This window comes from Helicoverpa zea, chromosome 19, assembly GCF_022581195.2.
Source record: "Helicoverpa zea isolate HzStark_Cry1AcR chromosome 19, ilHelZeax1.1, whole genome shotgun sequence".
Taxonomy (NCBI): Eukaryota; Metazoa; Arthropoda; class Insecta; order Lepidoptera; family Noctuidae; genus Helicoverpa; species Helicoverpa zea.
The window spans coordinates 1,897,473-1,921,089 of NC_061470.1; the positions used below are offsets into that span (position 1 = coordinate 1,897,473).

General features: G+C 36.1%; 1 protein-coding gene across 1 annotated transcript in view; it reads left to right on the forward strand.

The window, feature by feature from the left end:
- The window catches only part of LOC124639563 (rabphilin-3A), a 70,771-nt gene that overhangs the window by 28,603 nt on the left and 18,551 nt on the right, over positions 1 to 23,617 (forward strand). Inside the window, exons 4-5 of the mRNA XM_047176993.1 lie at positions 28 to 196; positions 2,372 to 2,500. Of these exons, the coding sequence (XP_047032949.1) occupies positions 28 to 196; positions 2,372 to 2,500 (298 nt within the window). The remainder of the gene's footprint in view (positions 1 to 27; positions 197 to 2,371; positions 2,501 to 23,617) is intronic.

Genomic DNA, 23,617 nt, shown 5'->3' on the forward strand with positions numbered 1-23,617 from the left:
AACCTTAACTTCATACCTTTGACACAGATCACCACTATACTCCCGGGAGGCCTACATGTGCAACTTATGTGCGGAGACGAGGGAGATGTGGAAGAAGTCAGGCGCCTGGTTCTTCAAGTCTTTGCCGAAGTACATCTTGCCGGACCGGAGGACTACGGGACGGTATCTGGACTCCGAGTTAGCACGGTCATTACAGGTTAGTTACATAGATTCTTTGACACTTTTTTCAGATGGGAATAAAAAAATTACACCAAGTTTCATGGTCTTGGGGTTTTTTACTTTATTTTCACCATTCAGTTTTTTGACTAATTTAATCCGTCTCCTTTTAGTGAACTTAACTGTTTTTGTGATTCTTTTAAAATGTGTGTCTTGGTGAAAAGCTTACTATATAAATATAACATTTTGGAATATCGCAATTGCTCTATGAATCGCGTGCTTTACAATATAATCACATGTTATTTCTGTGCGTATCGTCCAAAACCAGAAAACTCTAAAACAAATACAACCCCCAATAACTGAAACAATACCAAAAAGCTGCAATCTGTTGTGGCCATAATACCCATTGCCACAATCCTGTTGGAGGAATTATATCGATATCGATAGTAATCCGTGGCAATGCGCCCCGCACTACGGTCCAATGGCGATGGTACGAGGGATTATGGCCTAACTAGCCGTGTAATGGATTTGTGGCTGTTTTAGATGGTAGTAACCTCTATTACTTTATATAGATGCTCTATTGGTTATTTCACAATTACCAATTGAAAATTGTCGCAGCCGAAAAAATTCCACTACCTACTGGGCAAAGGATTTGCATTGCAGTACATTTTTAGTTTCCACAATATCATTAGAATTACCTCTTATATATTTGTCAGCAGCAATTCTTATGTCGTAAATAAGTATGTTGTAAAAGTCACAACTTCTACATATACTCGCAGTTTTGACTTTGTTAACAAAATGTGTGACAAAAGAAAATTTAAATATGTTCTGTATCAAGTCTATTATAGGATCATTCATGCATAAGACCAGTGCAGGGTCATGAAAATGTAATTTGTAGCTGACACACAATGTATCAAAATAACACCACCGTACACCGTAGTTTAAAAAGATTCTCTCAAAACAAGGAAGCAGAAAACAAGTCCTTGTTGACATCACAAAATGATTCATATTATTTAACATGCAAATTAACTTCACTTGTAATGCAATCCCGGCTGAAGGACCCGAGATTAACATAATCGCGAGCCTTTGATCCGTAATACTGGTATGTACTGGTGCCTATGGCTGGCCATGGAATAAGCTAAATAATATAACCAATACTAATGTTATAAACAGGACATTTAGTTTGTGTAAAAACTAAAAACACCATTGTGAAGCTACACTATTCGCGCTTGTCATATTTATATTTACCATGCTTTGTCCGGGTACGGGAAGAACGGTTTCCTCGGTACTCAGGTGAGACAAAACACATAAGTTATAGAAATTAATGTACTGAATATCCTAATCTTTCGTATAGTATCCTAATACATACATATTTTAGGACTAGCTTCCTTCAGCGGTTTCACTCGCGTCCCTTGGCAATTACTTCACACACCCGAATAAAAAACCGCCCCTAGCGTTTCTCTATAAATGAGCTATCTGCCACTAAATTAATTTTTCAAAGCGGTTGTGTAATTCCTAAAATTAACACTTTCAACCAAACAAACTCTTCAGCTACCTATATAATGTTAGATACTCCATTCCATCTACAAACACTAGAACCTATCGAACGGTCTTACAAAGCGACGGATATTAGTCCCGAGCGAGGATGTTTGATTTTGTCATTACTATACATTGATACTTACAGGAATTCTAATTAAAGGCTGTAGTTTCAAGGTTCTGGTAATTACATTTATATACCTTTGATGTTTTAGTATAGAAATAACAAATAAAGTTCTCAGTGTTTTGCATTTCAATATTAATATGATTTCAATGACAATGCTGCACAGTTCCCACTATTTTTATTGCAAAATATCATCTTATGTTTTTTTATTGAGGATGCAGTACATTCCGACACACACTATTTTATCTAAAAGTGCCCAGCTTCCGTACGGCACCGCAAGAGCTTGTAAATATTATCCAACAAACTATACCTACTTATCATATAAACCTGAACCGTTTCTTTGTTTGAACCCGTCAACCTCAAAAAAACCAAAACCGATATTTGATTCCATTATATAACTTAATTTAAAATAGTCCATCTGCTATTGTGTATCAATTCTGTTTATACTGATGTCATCTCTAATCTCTGAGACGCCCTTTGTGGACCAGGACCACATTAATTCTCCCAAACCTATCCTATTCTTTCATTCCACTCAACAGCAACAATTGCCAACAGGAAGCCGGCAACAGCAGCAACGAAGGCAAGACGGACTCCGAACCAGGGTCTCCCCTCAGCGTCCATGCGCCCACCTTCTCCAGGCAGGCCAGCAATACTGACAGCAGGAAGTCTATCACTTCACCTCATGTGAGTACTTAAACCCATAAGAATATGAGAGAAGAGAAATAGAGAGTGAACATCTCTTGTGTTTTTGTTCTTTTGAGGCGAAATTAATATTTTTTAGAAGGAGAAAAAATACTTAATTGGTTTTCAATCATTGTAGTTGAATGAAAACGGTTCAGATGCTTGAAGGCATTTCAATTCATAAAAATAATTATTATATTAAAATATCCTATAGTTTTGTATCAAAAGAACTTTAAACTGTAGATATTTTTTAATCCAAATCATTTTTTTTACTAAATTAAAACTTTTATGACTAAATCAATTCCAAAACTTCTTACATTAACCAAACCAGCATCGCTAATAATATTAGCCTACATTTTGTCACACAAAACAAGCAACCATGTCATCTTACACCATAACACAATCAACGTATACATAGCAGCCATACATACAGACATAATATGTATATACATTGTCTCCGCTCACCATGCTCTGGGGAGCGCGTTAATATATACATGACGTCACATTCCTATACATACACGTATGTATATACCTACATAGGCTATGTAGAATTGTGTATCTTCTGGATGAAATCACTTTATTGTTTCTACATGATATTTTTTTAATGGTAATTAATATCTATGCCTTTGTGTTCATAGGAGTTGGGATATTGAATTGAATTAATCTTTAGTGTGCTTGGGTACGAGAGTAATTTCTACTCATGTGGTTTTGGTTTATGTTTCGTTTTAATGATAGTCGATTTAATCTTAGCTTTTTCTTAGCTAGAAATTACTGTTCTTTTAGGCATTTTAATATACAAAATTATATAAGTAAAGTAAGTAACAAAAGCCTTAAAAAAACCTTAATTAAGTATATTAATTTGGCAGATCCCAATCAAGTACAGACACAAATTATTTCTACGTCCAACCTTCTCTATAATCCAGTCATAATAACCACCCACTCTTAAAGTAATTATCCAAGGAAAAATAAAACAGTACCAAAGAACGCCTAATTCTAAAATAAAACACAAGAATAAACTTTGTTATTAACCCTACAGGCAGTAATCTATCCGAGACAATTACGTCACTATCATTAACAGCTCAAAGGCTTAGCAACGCGCGATCGTTGACCTCGTTAGACAGTAGACATCTTCCCGCAGCAGGATAAAAAAATACTCTAGCACCAAAACACCAATTTGCATTGACCTCCCCTTCACCTTTTCTTTTAAAAGCCAGGAATCATAATTTTAAGAATTATGCTATTATTACTACCAAGTTTCATCATAATCCGTCCACCCGTCAATACGTGATTGAAGAACATACGTCTAAATTAAATACTCATTATTTCAGACATTAAAAAAATTTTAACATACAAACTTTCACGTGCATAACAATATCAGTAAGATATATAAGAGAAACATACAGGTGGGTTTTTTATCCATGCGTATGAAGAAGATCCAACAAGATATGAGTAAACCAACAAGTTAAATAATACGAAACAATAAACAAGTAATGAACCCTACAGGCAGTAATCTATCCGAGACAGTTACATCACTATCATTACCAGCTCAACGGCTTAGCAACGCGATAGCAACTCGTTAGACACACTACATTGTACGACTAAGGGCTGATTTTTCAATCGCCAGATAACTTTTATCTGAAGAATATGTTTGACGATTTGACAGCTTTTGTATGGAAAATATGTCAACCCGCCATATTTATTCCTCAGATAGAAGTTAACTGAGGATTGAAAAATCAGCCCTTAGTAAACATATCTATGTAGTTCTAGTACCCAGATAAGTAATAACTTAATCTTTCCTCGAAATAAAAGACACACAATATTCACATACCCACAGACATGCTTACAAACTTTCACATCTATCTATACTAATACCTATTACCTAGTAAAGCTTTGAACGCAGTGACATGACGCTCAGAAGTTACTGGACTGATTTAGAAAATTATTTCAGTGTAAGTTTGGCAATTTATCGAGGGAGGCTACTTTTTATCCATGTGCGCGGGGTTATATTCCAGATGAAAATATGGCAGAAACCAGTGAAACCTTTTAGAATCAAATCTTCTTATGTAAAATCTTTATCGTATATCTAGACGTAGCGATAAACTCAATTTAAATTACTCGATGTTAAATGCATTTGCGAATCTTTGAAGTCGGTGTAAAAGCACTTTTCGTACAAGCGCGGCTTAAATCTAGCACTTATCTCGTAATTGCTTAAAACTTATTCCGAGGCACGCGCCATATGTGTAATACAAAGCAAGTTTGTGTTTAATGTAAGTATTTTCCATTACTTCGTTTTAATATGGAAAAGAAGCTTTCGTTTTATCCTAATTAGTCACACTAATATTATAAAAGCTAAAGTTTGTAAGTTTGTGTCTTGTAAGTATTCAATAGAATAATATACACGCTACTTTGTATCTGGGTAAGGGAAGTATGTAGTTTCCTATGAGGCAGATGAAACCGCTGGCAGAAGACAGTAATCAATTTGTTTGACTTTCATTTCTTTGTTACGCTCATAGATATAATATTACTAAACAAGATTGCGCACGCTCAAAATATATATTTACGAAAATGAACTCTATTCTAACGCAATAAGGTACTAAATTGGTTGCATAATACACAGAGGCAAATCCGAGCCGAGAGGGATAGTTCGAACGGAGGCTGTTTGTCTCTTTCTAACACCTTGCCAGCATAAAAAAATTTGTGATCAAAAGTTTTGTCTTCCCAAAAACAATTGAATCACTTATATTTTTATCTTATTTTAACAATTGTAAGTCAACAAATTAATAACAATCGCATTAATTTATTCGTATTTATTATTAAAACATAAACAACATAAATTTTTATTTTGCTTTTTTTTTATTTTCTAGCGGCAACCCTGAACATTCTTGGCGCGTAATCAGCATTTAAAATTTTGTTTATATTTTTTTGTATTAAATCAATTTAAACTATTAAAATGGTGAAAAAGTGTTGCGTTTCTACTTGCAAAAGTGAATACTATGGTGGTTGCAATATATCGTTCCACAGGTTAGCTAATAATAACATTTTCGTAAACCAAACAACTAGGGTGCCCATGAATTCTTGTAACGAGTCAAAATATGGGTGATGGATTTTAAAACTGTTGTACTATTGTTATAGCTTCCCAAAAAATGAAGAAAGGCGACATAAATGGCTCAGCAGTCTATATATGAAGTAGAAATAAAAAAAAACCGTCTTCACTTCGAATCTTCCTGCTTTTATACTGCTAATTTCCGCTAATTATTAAAAGCCTTTATTAGTATCTTAAGGTCACAAACTGCGTAAGTTAAAACTTCAATACTAATCTGTGTTTAATAATCTTAGCAAATTCGGATTTGTCTCATATAGCTTAATCTCATAGTCACCCTATTAGAAAGGGACAGACAGCCTCCGTACTAACTGTTTCACTCGGCTCGTTTTTTGGGTTTATATGCGCAGTCCTGTTTACTAATATTATGTCTATGGTTACGCTTCAATCAACATCTATTTGACAAGATCATACAGACAGATGGATACATTAAATAGATCAATAAGCGAATGAAGCCTAGGGACACAGATAGTTGCATAAATATGACTAAAATGACGTGTTTCGTAGCCTCGTAGCAACTACTACGCCGTAGCAACATAAATAGGCATGATGACAGTAATCAAAAATCATTAAAATAATATATTTATTAAATTAAACTTGAAGCTTGGAATATAAAACGCGCATTGTTTTCTTTATTAATAATGTGATTAATATGTATTTTTATAAAATAAAATTACGAAATAAGGCAATCCGCCATGATATCTTGAACACCAATCAGAGCTCGTGACGTCATCTCTCAAAACAACTCGCGCGAAAGCGCGCGAACGTCACATTTCGTTATTGTGAACTTCCACTGCGATCTTTGTTTTTAATTAATTAATTGTTTATAACACGAGTTATGGAGCCCAGATTTATCAAGGCAAACAGCGCTAATTTGCCTAGAATTGATATCATAATGCTGGGAAAGTTTTTGGCATCAAATAAAGATTTTTGTTCAGCTGAATTTAGAAATGTTAAAACTTCCATGTAAGTATACTAGTTTAATTAAAAAACAATGAGAGATGAAACCTAACCTCGAAATAGTTATTTACATTATAAACTATGCTAGAATCTAGAGAACTATGTAATAACTTACATCAAAGTGATCTTCACAAAAATAAAGTTGTACCCTGGGCAATATTGCTTTTGAATCTCGCCTTGCAAGTTTAAGTCACTTGTTTTGTATTTTTTTATTGTGAGGAACGTACACAAATAACTTATCAGGAGTTGTTTTGGATGTGTTCTCACACTGGGGGACCCCACAACACCTATGCCCTTTCGAATTCATATTTAATAACACAAAAAACTTAATTATTGCACGAGCGTTGTTTACTTGCGTCTTGTAATTTCAGTCGTGACGTCACAAGTGACGACATGACACTGACAAGCGTTTTCGCGCCGGATTCAAAGTGGACAGAGAAAAATGCAATTATTTGATAAAAAAACTTCGCATTTTCTTAAAATTAATAATTTTTCATATAAAATAGACGTATACCTACATCATACAAAGGAATTTAAAAATTTGTCATCATGCCTATTGTCGAGCCGAGATGGAAAGTCTATTTTCATAAATGCTGTTTAGCATTTCAAATCAGTTTTTTATAAGCTTTTTTTTAGCCCAGATTTTATCTGCGTAGACAGGCGCAGACCTTAATGTAGTCCGGATGTTTTGTCAATGTTTAATGTCTTCTTTGTTTGTTATATACCTTCTTTAACATTCTTCATTTCCTGCGGTTTCACCTATGTCTCGAAGGAACGGCTTCCCGCTCCAAGATAAATATAGTCTTTGATACAACCAATAAACATGGTTGACTATTGGTAAAATAATTTTCAAAAACAGTCAATCATAATGTTACTAACTCACAACCGAAAATATTAGTATAGATTAAAGTGTTATGTTTTGAAATCATGTCACAGTCCAAATGAAAAATACTTTTCACATTTATAATTTTACCGAATTTCATTAATATTGTATTTGCATTCAGCGGTTTTGCATATTTCAATCGCAAATAACACAAATCGCATTAATAATATTTAATTGAATATTTACATCCGATCATGAAATATTTTAATCATAAATCATGTTGACAGGCAGTTAATAAACCACGTTTTTAATTTTAATTTACCTAGTGTGCTGGATGAAATATTCACGTTTCAAATATAAATGGAATATGTAATATTGAAGCAGTTAATAATACTTGTAGTTGGTAACATTTACGATTCACAATCTATGTATCAGTAACACTCAACTGGTAGAATGAGCAATTCCTTCAACCATATTACGTTCGATATTTTAAAATACTTTCTTGAACTGTATTGAGAAAATTGAGACACATAGAGCATATGTGATATGCTATTGTGTGAGGCTAAAGAAAAGTGTGGTATGGTAGGTTACCTCACCTCTATCACCTTTGAAAAATTGTGCACAAGTATATACATACTACGGTATGTAAAAAAAGAGAAAAATAAACATTTTTATGAAAAGTTTTTAACTGCACTAGTTTACTTTTTGTCTTTGTTTAACAAATTCTTACGAACCTTACATTGCATAAAAAATACTAATAAGGTTTATACTTTATTTATTTTTATTATGCTCAATTAAACAAAAGAAAGTCTGACACAAAGCTAAGACAAAATAATGATACATTATAATCCTCAAACAATCTACCTTTCTAACACACAAAAAACTTTACAAGTACCTTTATTATCACATAATCGTGTCTTCCAGAGCCCACGATATAAATACAAAATGCCTTGAATAAAATCCCTCTTGCCCCTGTTTTGGGCACAAAGAGTGGCTCCGGGCTATTTCTGGTTATATTCTGTTTGAGACTGTACATGCTGTCGGATTAGTTATAATTAGTATAGTATTATGTTCTGTAAGTCGTATTAGGAGTATATTTAGTGGAAACTAACTGTTTTGTGTCGGATTTACCTAGAAACATAACTTTTTCCTCGAATATGGTACTAACTGTACCTTTCTTTATTGTAATCTGTCTATACAAATAAAATAACTACAGCATTCAAATTGATGTTAAAATTATAAAATAATAAAACCATTTTTAAGCTGCGCATCGCAAAAGTGAGAACCAATTAAAACTGTTACGGCTTTTCGATGATATCGACGCATATTTCTTCTCACAAAAAATCTGCAATTATTTGTCCAGTTTGTAATCAAATACGTGTATGTACTTATGCCGTTTTTAATATATTTATGATTACATTTTATTATTTACTAAATTGGAGAGGCCTATGTCCAGCAGTGGACTGCTATAGGATGATGATGATGATGATGATGATTTACTAAATAATTTTTAAAAAGCTTTCATACTATTTACAATTTAGGTTTACAATTTAGCAAAAATATCACAATCACAAACAATCGAACTTATTAGGCTATTACTTCTGGGGCCCGATTCTCCTAATTTTACTTAAGCGACATACGATTCACGTTCGACTCGATTCGACTGAGATCCAATCCCGACTCGATTACGATTGAAGCGTATGTTCCGCTATGTTTTCTTTGGAATAAACGTTTTTATCCTTTTCTGTCATTCAATAATAATGAATCATTTTGTCTGCAAATGATTTACGATTGCAAAATGATTGTACAGCAAACTACCGTATAGACCTAAAACACCAAAATAGCAGACCAATCGCAAACCAATCGAATGTCATTGGAATACGATTGGTCTTAATTAGTAGCAGAATGCCCAATAAGGTTAAAACTGCTATTGCGATCATATTGCGATTCAATTTCTATTCGATTTTGACAATATTAACTTGAGAATCGGGCCCCTGAACTTACTTCTTACTTCAGAGCAAAACATACTAAACATAATCGTACTTACATTCAAAAAAACCCGTGTCGAGTGAGCGCCAAGCGTCGGCTTTGTTCATTACATACGAGCAGTTAAGTTAAGCCTGCTACTGAAACCTTGTTTTTGCTAACAATATAATACAACTGTTTGTGTGTAAGGGAATAATGTTATTTACTCTGATGCTTGTGGCTAAAAATCGCAATGGTTGACTGACCAAAGGTTAGACTTAATATGGTCGATTTACGTCATTACGTAATTTACAAAAATATTTTTTTAAAGCTTCTAATCTACTTAAATAAATAGTATTTTTGAAACGGTTTTGAAATACCGTATTTGGTCAAGACATATCTCTTTAGATCTAGCAACAATTCTCGTATTATTCTTTTGGGCAAGTAACCTACCATATTACATATATATAACTATTATACTAAACATAATCGTACTTACATTCAAATAAAACCCGTGTCGAGTGAGCGCCAAGCGTCGGCTTTGTTCATTAAGTTACACTTAAGTAGGTAAGTACATGACGCACATACGAGCAGTTAAGTTAAGCCTGCTACTGAAAGCTTGTTTTTGCTAACAATATAACTGTTTTTGTGTAAGGGAATAATGTTATTTACTTGAATACTTGTGGCTAACAGTCGCAATGGTTGACCGATCAAAGGTTAAGCTGCACTTAACTTACTCAGTATTAAACTGGGTGAATTCTATTAAACAGTAATAAACTGGTGGGACCATCTTTTTCGTAACGAGGTTGTCCATACCTCAAATATCAGGACTTCAGAACCCAGAGCCCTGTAGAGTTTCTGCATCTGTGACTTTCGTAACAGGTAGACTAGGTCCAGGCCCACCGCCCAAGTGTAGGCAGAAATCCAGACATCAAGTTTAACTAAGGGACTCGAAACTATGTATATGATAACATAGAAGGCAATTTAATTCTTAATTACTTTATGATATTTTTCACGGAAAATTTTAAGTCCTAGTTTTGTGTAAGTATACGTCGTATTTGTTTTTGCTTTGAGTAGGCATATTCAAAGCCACAGGCTTTCGGGTAAGTTATCAAAGAGAATTTTTTTTGCGAGATCCTTCTTTTTATTCCAAGTTCGGAGCTTTTAGCTAAGTAGCACCCCAGTTTTATTTAGAAAAAAATACCCGTAGTAGTAGTCAGATTTCGACGGCTCTCTATCATTGCCTGAGAGCCTCTCAGTGAGAGGCCGATGTTAGTTAACGTCCCCAGCTACATTGATACTTACTTGCCGAGGCGAGCACTGTACGGCACTGTAAAGCATATGAATGTTTCGTCTGGTCTACTCGCTCTAGCAAACAGTAACATTTTTTTTAGTTACATTGCAAGCAGTAGACTGCTCGCGACACGCGTACATATTCACGAACATTGTGGAAATATGTGCGCGATCAATTCTGGTCTAATCTCGGCATTACGATTCCAAATCCTTTAGCTTGTTATGTAAGAATCCATACGAGAAAAAAAAATAACACGAAAATAGTATTTTTGTAAAAAGAATATTTAGTAAGTAGGTAATTAAAAGCTTTCCATTATATATCCACTAAAACCTTTTCAACTCTGTGCGTGGGTTTTGATGAAAGATAAAAGAAACAGTGAAAATTGTTATAATATAAATTCATGTTTTCAATGAAAATCATAAAGAGCAGTGATCCTTTGAAAACAGAATATTGCAAAAGGAAACTTAATGCTGAAAAAATAAGGTCTAAAATTGTTATTCTACTTATCACACCCACTATTATAGAGAAAAAAAAATACTAGTGACCTCGTAAATCTTATTTAACCGACTAGAAAAAAGAATGAAGTTCTCAACTCATCGTTAGAAATATCCATATTTACGGCCAGTTTCTTCATCAAAAGTTAACGTTAAAGTAATGTCTAAAGTAAGAGTAAGGGTCAAATACGTTTTTTCAAGGCTAAAGTGACAGCAAAACTAATAGAAAAATTGAATTTGACCGTTACTTTTACTTTAGACATTACTTTGACTTTTACTTTGGCTTTAACTTTTGATGAAGAAACTGGCTGTAAGAGTGAAAAATTAGGTTGAGGGGGTCAGATAGGACAGTCGCTCCTTGTACTCAGCTACATCTGGTTAGACTGGAAGCAGACGCAACCGTTGGGAAAAAGGCTCGGAGGAAGATGGATGAGAGTGAAAAATGGCATGATTAAATTTATATTAAAAGGCTAAGACAATGTTGGGAAATACTTGAGACAGTTTTAGAAGTTATTTTAACCCCTCTTGATGTTCTTAAGAGATTTTGATTTAATTAAATACTTAAGTAGTTTTTGAAGTATTACACAATAGTTTTACAAAATGATCTTATTATAGGGAAACTAAGTATCAAAATATTCATCCGCATCGCTGTCAGCTGGGATCGTGCCCAAAAGGCTGGCTGCATTACAGAAAGGATTACAGAAATTAAGGAAATATATCAATTATATCCGAATTAATTCCGAACTTAATTGCTTCTTGAGAATGATTAAAGTCTGTTTTAGCTTATAATATGAATACGGGTTTTTCTGTCGTTGCTTCTTCGTCGTTGACCCTGTAATTCTATTGAGTAACTAAGTTTAAGTGTTTACTATAAAATAACTATCATACATAATTAACCATGGAAAGAACGATTTATTTTTCCTGTTTTGCTTTGAATTCTACCAGCCTTTCAGCCATCGTACTAACATCCACTACTTTTTGTTAATAGATATATCCTCTTACAGGCAATCAAGCTATCTTTTCTTTGTCTACCTCTGACCCTGCATACATCCAAACTATTGTGCCTATGTGATATTCAAAACTATCAAATCTTAATCTTCTTTATAAATAAAAATGAATTGTTGTTCGTTAGTCTGATTAAAACTCAAGAACGGCTGGGCCGATTGAGCTGATTTTGGTTTTAAAATGTTTGTAGAGGTCCAGGGAAGGTTTGAACGATACAAAGTTCGCGGGATCAGCTAGTTTATAAAAATTAATATCAAACTACACGAATTAAAAAATTACAAAAAAATTAAAGATTCCGACGAATTGAGAACCTCCTACATTTTGAGCAGTCAGTTAAAAACACCACAAAACCGAACACTATTTTTAAACAAAATTTCTCTAGGCATTTGTTTTATTACGGTTAACCTTTTTCCGGATGATCCAACTCACCTTTTAGTTCTGAGAATCGATTGTAAATTGTCCGGTCAGGACCTTGTGGTGTCTCAACGATATTTTCAATTTGAATATAAGCTTTGGACCTTCTTGGTAGAATTTTGTATGGTCGAATGAACATTTATTTTTAGTTTTTAGTATAAATATACATACATGTTGTTCTTGCCTTTTTTGTCCATATTCGGAAAATTCCCCAAAGATTTCTCCACCATTCTACGTCCATGAATCAAATGTGGCTCTTTTTGGTAAGCCATGAATGGATAGTTAAATGCTTTCTTATATGTTATTCTGATGCATACGTACATATCTTGTCATACCTTGCATACATAATTGTGTATGTAAGCTTAACTGTAAAGTTTCATCAACAAAGAGTAGCAAACATATCCAAACTTTCACATTTTTAGTATTTATATGATAATTTAACATGGATTTAACTATCAACGCCCAAACCTAAAACCTATCTTCATCCATATTGGCATACCATCTCAATTACGGCAGAAATCCGATAGAAATTACTTCTTGGCGCGGGCGGTCCTTAACAAAGAGCGCGTCATATTTCCACACAAACTGCGAACAAAGTGCACAAGCCGCTTAACTGTCAGGCTGTCCCATACCTGAGGATAACCGTCATGTTCTAGAAAATGGCCTTGATGGTAAATAAACGAATATCTGTATAATGTACGGGTATATTTTATAAGCAATGGTCTAATCAGAGTTTTAAATTCTTTAGACCCTTTATGCTTAAAAGGTGGCTCCAATCATAATTATTGTGAACTATCAAAATTGTTTTAACCACTATGCATTCTCATTTTTTTTTAATAGGTTGAATTGCAATGCAATCGCAATGGCAATGCTACGATTTTGAGTTAAAATTAACTATAGTTTTTGCTCTTTATACATCAATATTTGTTACCTACTCCTCCAATTAAAAAAAAATATTTACGAACGTGATCAGAGTTGCCTCAAAAATAATCGTGTAAAATTCATTTACCACACATCACACGTTCACATGCAGGTCAAATGCAAAACTTAAAAAAACAAAAACATCACGTCCAATACTTAAATATACAAAATTCAAAAAGCCACCTTCAAAAGATTCCAAAAATTCCGATACATTAAATCCCCCATCGCTTATCTGGCCTCATTTACTCAAAGTGTCAAGGAAACCGTGAACACACTAAAAGGCTAAATACCACAGTTTAAATATATTCTCTTGTGAACAGTAGCCGAATCTTTAATGCCGAATTTAAGGTGTTTAAGTGATTCTTTCCTTCTTACAAACTAAACTTATTTTTTGGTATTTATTTCATTAATCATCTTTTTCTTTGTTTTTATGTACTGTATATTATGATCAGCTAATCTGGAGTATTTAATGTAAATGTTTTGTTTACCCTTAATTGGCATATGTATCAGAATAAAACCTAAGTTTTTATGTATTGTGTATGTGTATAAATATGCTGTGGGGGAACCTAATAAATAAATAAATAACAGTGGTGAAGCTACACACGCATGTGCTCGATTCACGACACTCAGTACTAACAGCACCGGTAGCGCCGGTAAGCTCGCTGATACACATGCGTGTGTGAGTGACATTTTTACGAACGTTAGTACTTAGCTTCACAACTGTAGGTACATGTTTATTCCGTGCTGAAACTCCCCAAACATTATCTCTGTCACACCTACGCAAATTGTTGCGACAGAAATACTTTTCAGTAGAACTTAAAGTTAAGTAACGTTATAGAATACACTCACACTGCAGACTTTTAGTCGGCCGACAGTTTGTTTTGGCTCATAAATCAGTAGGAAGATAAATGGTGGTACACACATTACGAAGATCAAGTACCTATTTAACCGATATCAGATCGACTAAAACTTGAAATGAAATTCACGATTTTCTTTAAAAAAATCAACCATCGGGGCAACTATCGGCCCACTGTTTAGTTTGCAGTATGCAGGTAGGCTTTAAGTTAAGTAACGTTTGAGTATTTCGAGGTAATTCATTCAAATCGTGTCTACCGTGTTGCCCGAAATAGATTTAAACGTAGGTTCAAGGCGATTTATTTGTTTCGTACATCATCTATCTTTGAGAGTAATTACCTACACTAACTTATTTAATTAGAATTCTTTATTTGGTTTTAATTAACAACAATGACAATTAAGTAGAGCTTGTTATGCTAACAAGTCTAGAATATTTGTTTCAATTCTTACGTACCCTACTTTTTATGTATAAGCTCCACACTATCTGTGTACCTACTGTTACGGAGTGGGTCGGAAAATGGTTAAAAAAAAAAACGATTTAATTAGCTAAAATAAAGATGTATTGAAAATTAATTACGATTATTAGAAAGTTATTTGCCCGACGGAAGTCCAATCCAAACTGAAGAAATAGTTGATATTACTAATTACAACGGTTTCTGGGAACAAACAACGGTATGGGAAACTCACCAATTTTATTTTATATTTTAAGCAGGGTTTATTTCGATGCGACAGTACCGTGCAAATCGGTTCAGTCAGGACTACGAATAATATGCAGGACCTAATTTTGGCGTAAAAACGCAAGAGATAAACCGACAGAGTTACTTACTTTCGCATTTATAATATTAGGTAAAGATCACTTTACGAATCCTACCAAATAAAATCACTCTAACCTTTCCAAAACCACCAACAATTTAACCCTTTTATCCAAAATTCAACAGCAAATAACATCTCAGATTACTACCCCAGGTGTGATGGTCCACAAATAGTCGAAGGCTGTAGGAAATGAGCTGCAATCCGGTACAATTACATCCTCCGCCGTTCACAGGATTAGCACAGATATACTGACCTACATACAGCCTCTCTGAGATAATCATTTATTGGTTTGTGTATGTTAATTAGGGTTTTAATGAGAAAACTGAGACAAGTCCATAATAATTCGACTATTTTATTGAAACTGAGAGAAGTCAGGAAAATACTACATGTAGCTATTTGAAAAAATGTATAGAATACCTTTATCTTTATTCAATCTAAATAAATCATAATGCATTTATACAGTGTAAAACAATATTTATTTGTATTTTGTATGTAGAAAATGAAACAGTGCGTTTTTCGTAAAAATCTAATTCAAAAAGTTTAAAAGGCACATTTTTTCTAGACTTAGTTCATAGAAAAAAGCCTAATTAAACTTAACTTCTCAAACTCACTAAAAGACTTTCCTTTCTTTTCCCTTTATTTTTTTAGGAATGTCCTAATAACCTTTTCACACTTTTTTTAACTTAGTTTGTGTTTTATGAAAATACTAAAAAATATATCACTACTTTAAGAAAACACCGCCCACAAACACTAAAACAAAACATTCTAACTTCTAAAGGTTAAATTAAAATAAAATATAACTCCCTCAAGGTTCCAAAATCTTTTTATTTAACTCAACGAAGTGTAAACGCTAATCTTACAAGTTTTTCCAAAAAAAACTCTTTTGTAATAAGAAAACGCTTATTCGAATATTCCGAAAAAAAAATACCTACGCATCTTTTCCCTCGGAAAACGGTAATTAGGGTGAAACCACAGATCTACAACAAATACAGACAGTTTGTCGGTAAAATCACGAGTATTGAATTAACAATTATTTCGTGAAATTTGCTAAATTCACGGAAGTTACTAATCTGATGAAACATTGTTTATTTCATGTAATAATCGAAATATGAAATGTTACGATAATGCTTGTGTTTATTGTTATCGTATATTATTATTGTAGCGCCTGAGCATAATTCATAACAAAAGTCGTGGTGGCTTAGTGGGTAAAGGACCAACCTCTCAAGTATGAGGGCGCGGGTTCGATCCCAGGTCAGGCAAGTACCAATGCAACTTTTCTAAGTTTGTATGTACTTTCTAAGTATATCTTAGACACCACTGACTGTGTTTCGGATGGCACATTAAACTGTAGGTCCCGGCTGTCATTGAACATCCTTGGCAGTCGTTACGGGTAGTCAGAAGCCAGTAAGTCTGACACCAGTCTAACCAAGGGGTATCGGGTTGCCCGGGTAACTGGATTGAGGAGGTCAGATAGGCAGTCGCTTCTTGTAAAGCACTGGTACTCAGCTGAATCCTGTTAGACTGGAAGCCGACCCCAACATGATTGGGAAAAGGCTCGGAGGAGGAGGAGGCAGCTGAGCATAATTCAATTATTCCCCACAGAACTACATAAAAAGAAGAAACCAATAATTTTAAGAACCTTTGTAGACTGCATACCTATCACAGTTACCCTTTATCGAATGATCCCTAGTGCTGAGGCTACAGCAAAAGGGGCTGTGGGTATTAGACTTTTACTGAGTAAAACTCAATCATGTTCCTTCTAGAGCCGTTTGAGAACGAGGGTACGGAAATCGTTACCATGGAATTACCATCATTCAACATTTCCGCATCTCCAGCTTTGGCCGGCTTTGGCCATACACATAACTTTCAATATAAATATTTACATACACTATAGATTGTTCGAAAGAGTTACCGAGACCCTGATACACGAAAGACTCAAAAAGGAACATGATGGGTTTTAGTCCGTAACAGTTTGACACTCCCTCACGCTACACCCATAGCGGAAGAGGTCATTTCATGATTTCTCACAAAAAAAACAGGGGAACAGTTCTATTTAGTCATCGCTCTATGTCCCACATAAATACATACAACACAAAAAATATGATAAAGAGAACAGTGTCCCACAAGGTTGACGTTATTAGGGAAACTTTATGTCGACCCGCGGCTGTGTCTCTAGGGGGGACCTTAGCTCTGATTGTGACAGTATATACCTATAGATATAGGTAGGTAGCTATCACTTTTTTTTTTTTTTTTTTAGCGACGTAAAATCATCAAATGACCCCTCCCGCTGTGGGTTAGCAGCGGTGAGGGAGTGTCAGACTTTTACTGACTAAAATCGTCGTGTTCCGTCATAGGCCTTTTATGTACCAGGGCCGCGGTATCTCTTTCGAACAACCCGCAGCCCCGGCAGGCCTTGGCCCTGCTGGGCCCCGCTGGGGTTGCTGACATCTCTTTGAGGAGCGCGTGGAACAACGCGCGCCGTCGACACGGGTCTGTCGTCTAGAAAGACAGAGGGACGATGAGCCACCCGAACTCACCGCCCACAGACCCACGCCTACGGTGGCCGGGAGTCATCTCGCGACACCCGGCGCCCATGGTGTCTACCTGGTCCAGCGCGGCGGCCGGGATGAGAGGTGCGAACTCTCTGGCGTTCCGCTTCCTCCTTCTCGAGCATGACCGCTTCGCAGAAGGAGGCGACGGCATCCCATTCCCTCTCGCCCCGGACCATGGCCTGAACCAGGGCCGGACGCGAGAGGTCGCCGCCGCCCAAAGCCTCGACGAGGACCCGGCGGTACCCCTCCCATGCGGGGCTCACCTGGACTGTGTGGTCCACCGTGTCCTCGGGGCTGTCCGCACAATGGTGACACCCGGGCGCCTCCTCACGACCGATGCGGTGCAGGTACCTCCCGAAACAACCGTGTCCGGTGAGGACCTGCGTCATGCGGTACGTGAGGGCGCCGTGACTCCTCCCGAGCCACTCCTCAAAGAGGGGACTTACCGCCACGATGGTGGCGTGCCCTAGGTAGCTATAACTTAAGTGTGATTGACTAACAAACCTGAAAATTAGAAGATAATTCTCCATTGCATGTGTTGCTTAGAACTTATTCACTCAATTATGTTGAAGAAAAAGCACATTAGGTATTATTCTGTTGCTTGTATTCTTTTCTGAAACTGTTACACTTTTAAATCGTATTTTGTTTCCTGGACTAAAATATTTATATTCTGGTTTTGCTGTTCGCCGCGGTTCCATTCATGTTCCGAGGGAACTACGTCTTGTCTGTTGCACTTTCAGGCCAAGGCCAATAGTGCTGGACCGATTCAATTATCATTTCCTACTCAGAGAGCCTAGAGTCCGAGAAAGGATAAAGTACTCTCTGCCCGGTTTCTGAAAGCATTTCTCCAGAGACGGGGTTTAAACAGCGGGAACAGCTAGTTTCTATGTATTTAGCATTATCAAGGAAACATTTTATTCTAGTAATGGCCGCCTCCCGCGGACGCCCCTGCTGTTTCTGACATTCTCCATTTATATATAGCTTGTGCTATGTTTAAATTGTATCTGTTGATATTTGCATTAAAGCTTAGGTTTTCATGCTAAGCTGGATAGGGAGATGTTTTTATAGAATTCTCCAGTGTTTAAAAGCGGCAAAAACAAGTATAAGTCTAAAATCTACAAACCTATATAATATGGTATTTGTATACGTCCATACATGTAAAGTCGTGGTGGCCTAGTAGGCAAAGAACCAACCTCTCGAGTATGAGGGCGCGGGTTCGATTCCAGGTCAGGCAAGTACCAATGCAACTTTTCTAAGTTTGTATGTATTTTCTAAGTATATCTTAGACACCAATGACTGTATTTCGGATGGCACGTTAAACTGTAGGTCCCGGCTGTCATTGAACATCCTTGGCAGTCGTTACGGGTAGTCAGAAGCCAGTAAGTCTGACACCAGTATTGGGTTAACGGGGTATTGGGTTGCCCGGGTTTCTGGGTTGAGGGGGTCAGACAGGGCAGTCGCTCCTTGTAAAGCACTAGTACTTAGCTACATCCGGCTAGACTGGAAGCCGACCCCAACATAGTTTGGGAAAAAGGCTCGGAGGAAGAATATGGAAAGTCATTTAGAATATGGGTGAAACCGTGGGCGAAAGCTAGTCTAACATAATATAAATCTAAAGTTATCTAGAGCAGACACCCACGCTCAGTAAATCATATTAACTTAGTAATTTCGACTAATAGTATTCATGGGATGATCTAAATCTGTCACCCCTACGCTATTTACTAGGGTAGTGAAACTTTTCGACTTTAATGAAACCCTTACTATTAGATATAATACTAGCCGTTTTCCCGTGGCTACACTCGCGTCCCGTGGAATCTACCACACGTACCGTACCGGGATAAAATATCACCTATTAATCGGCAAGAGTGTAGCTTTCTAACAGCGAAAGAATTTTTGAAATCGGCCTAGTAGTTTCGAAGCCTTAAGAGTACAAACAAAGAAACAAATACAAAAGGTTTCCTCTTAATTACTTTAGTATAGATTATTGTTATTCACCATATTGTAAGAAAATCTCATAAATATCCAGTAACAATCGCGCCAAAATGACTCTCTTTACACCAGAGACTACCAAACAATCTGTGACAATGTTGCCATAAATGAAATATACGTTTCCCCAGCGTATTATGCGTCATTTACACGGAGGAAGGAAAGGTAGCAGAGATGTCATAATGTAGGTCAGGCGCTTTCTTGTAGGTCAAGCAACGTACGCGGTGTGATCAGTTACTAGAACTAAAGACACGTTCGGGTTTCTTGTCAAATCAAAACCAATCTATCAAAGATAGATTGATTGTATTTTGAAAATAATGGGCAGGTTATATATAGAAGACGTGTATCGTTCCTCGTCTCCCGCACATCCACAATTGTTATTTATATTTCTTATATTATTTTTTATATTAATCATTTCTTATATTATATACTAGCCGTTTTCCCGCGGTTTCACCCGCGTCCCGTGGAAGCTACTGCCCGCACCGGGATAAAATATAGCCTATGTTACTCGCAGATAATATAGCTTTCTAGTGGTGAAAGAATATTTAAAATCGGTCCAGTTTTTGAGTTTATCCATTACAACCAAAACAAAGTTTCCCTCTTTATAATATTAGTATAGACTAGCTTTCGTCCGCGGTTTCACCCGCACCCCGAAATAGTCGTATCCGGATGGTGACAAAAAATCAAAGCTGGAGGTAGCTTTGATTTTTTTATAGCCTAATTTTCAGCTTAATCGATACCAAGGGCGGATCCAGCTTCGGCGCCAGGGGGGGGTCACACAGTCGTGGTCAAGTCACAAAAAGTATTATATTGTAGCGTATGTTTCTTTTAATATTAAAAGTAGTAGTATAAACACAATAAGCGCGATCGTAGCGAGTTCGAAATTTTTACGAATGTTAAGAAAAGTGTTTTCATGTAGAAAATGGCCTGAGCAGAGTGAGCGTAATTTCTCGTATTAATACCACACAGACGTGCCAAACAAAAAAGCGCGAGCGAAGCGAGCGCGAAAATTTTTGTTCAGGTCGAGGACTAAGGTTAAAAAAGTGTTTTTATGTAGAAAATGGTCCGAGCTAAGCGAACGCGATTTCTTGGACATAATCACAGACGGGAAATTGAAAAAAGCGCGAGCGAAGCGAGCGCGAAAATTTTTATTCAGTTCGAGGACTAAAAGTAGATAAAAACACTTTCTTGCTGTATAACAAATATACAGCACAAATACAAGAAAGCGCGATCATAGCAAGCGCGAGAATTTTTTCAGGTTGAAGACTAAACGTTTGAAAAGTATTGTGTAGGTACGCAGAAAATGTGCGTACGTTTTTTATTGCAGCAACAGTAAAACATTTTCTGTGAAAACTTCAATTGTCTTACTTACTGGTAAGGATTCATGAGATCAGGGCCGTCTCTAGCTCATGTAGCGCCTGGGTGCAATCATCACCCAAGCGCCACCTATGTATCTATTGAAACACGTTGAGTAGTACATACTGATCGAAGTACTTTACAAGGAATATAAATAAGAACTAAAAACAGGACAACGTTATTGTAAAAATTAGCGCGCAAATTTTTAAATTTTGGGACACAAAAAGTTCATAAGTTTTAAAAAGCGCTGTAAAGTAACAAGCAGTCGGAAGCGCAAACTGTTTTGTTTTTGAGGACTCCATTAATATATTTTTTTGCTATATTTGACTTATGAAGTTATCAAGGCAAGGTATATACAAGCTGTTGATTTGCATCCGTGCCATATTCAAGGATGTAATTATGCTAAGGATTCTCAACCCAAATCAAAAAAAAATTGGTACGTTTTTTTTTATTTTTTTTTTCGGAATTCCGTCAATGTCATCTAGCCGTATTTAAACTTGGCGCGTGTGTTACTGGCCTTAAAACCGTGCTGCGCCCTCACACAAAGCATACGCAGCGATTATTCATAAAATTGGATTACTTCTGAAATATTACGACATTACAATGACAAAAAAAGCAGTGCATATTAGATATTTCCCGCCTACTGCAATTCCAATCGATTATATACGTATTTTATGTCCTCCTCCTGACGTATGGCACAAATGCAAATCAACACCTTGTATAATATTGCGCGAGCGAAGCGAGCGCGAAATTTTTTGAGCCTACGACACAAAAGCACGTGATCAAGTACATTGTAAAGCAACAAGTAGCCGCGAGCGCAGCGAGCGCGAACTTTTTAAAATTATTTGTTTGAAGACTCACAAATCAGACTGGGAATTACGTAAAAATAAAAAGGAACCATGATTACAGCGAGTGCCAATTGCGTTCGTTGATTCAGTGCGTCAATAAAAATAATAAACAATCCGAAATACAGCACAGACATAGTCATTTACTCGCGAGCGTAGCGATATAGAATTTTTTCACTTAGTTTGAGGATGTTAAAGTTAAAAATAATCAATCCAACAAAGCGAAGGCGACTTTTTTGTCAGTATCATGATACAATGTGGAACTTCCTTATCGAACGGGTGTAATTTCTTCATAATTTCCAGATATCGAGGCGCCCAGGTTATTCGCACACCCTGCACCATAGGTTAAGACGGCCCTGCATGAGATACAGCATGTAATGTAGACGACCCGGACAGCGCATTCTTAGTAACAGGGTCCCGTTTCCTCCTTTTGGGTACGGATAAATAGTAAATAAAGAATAGAGAGCGAGCTTTGCGAGCACGAATTCTTCAGCAAAACTAGTCAACCTGTAACTATGTAGGTATCTACCTATTCACTCGGAATAAAAATTATCTTATAAGTACTTATAACAAAAATATAAAACATCGTGTTTAACCATTTCAATTATTGGTCCTCTTAGGTCTTGAACCTGGCCCAGGGGGGGGTCATGACCTTGTGACCTACCCCCTGGATCCGCCGTTGATCGATACAGCCGTTCCCGCGTGTTTTCGTGGATTATATAAAATATTTCTTATATTATTAGGATGCTTTATGTCATCTCCGCTAGTCATTTTGTTCTCCATGGTTACGTCATATCATCTCAGCGGGGGTTGGGTGGACAGACGTAGGTACTTTTTTTATTGATTCAGCGTTAATTGAGGTCGAGACAATTTGTCAGCTGCCGGCTATAGCCGCTTGATTGATTCCAGATAAATTGTTTTATAACGATTAGAATTAATTGTTTTGTGAGATAGATTGTATGGTTGGGGAAAGAATAAGGTGTATTATTTTGTATGTAGGTACGAATTAATTTATATATTGCCAAACTCTCGTATACCTATCTAAAAATGGTTTGATTGTTTGAAATTTTGTACTAAAACATAACAAAATAAAAATATACGTATCTATAAAACTTATTTAACTATAAGTTGAGTTTGCATTTTATTCGGGCGGAGTAAATACGGGAAGCCTGTGAAACCACAAGATACAAGTAAATTGAAGTTAAACTTATTGATTACTCATTTTTTTCTAGATTTTCCTAGAAAACAAGAAAGGACAATGCTCATGAAGTATGAGAAAAAAACCCAGGCCCGGCGCAAAAGAAATGTAACTCAAAATATAGGAAAAAATAAGTAATTAAATATTACATAGGGGGCATTATCGAAATCAGTGGCTATATGTGTGAAATTGCTGTTCGAATTTTAGGGCAACTTCTCCACTATTCTACTTACTTTTACAAGATAATAGGATGATAGAACTAAAACACGATACGAATGTACTTTTCATTTTAATAATAACTTCTAAAAGTCATCGATTCTTTATTTCTAACACGACATGATCCAAAAATGTTGCGGGATGCGCGAACTGTTCATCATGTCTAGCCCACCCTAAGTAATGTAAAACGCTCATGACGCGATGACGTGGGCGCTGCAGCCCAATGTCCTCCACCCATGAATACAGGAGCAGTAATATCCTGATATGCCATTCCTGCCATTTTCCCTCGTATAAAGAATTTAGGTGTAAAGGAACACTGCTAA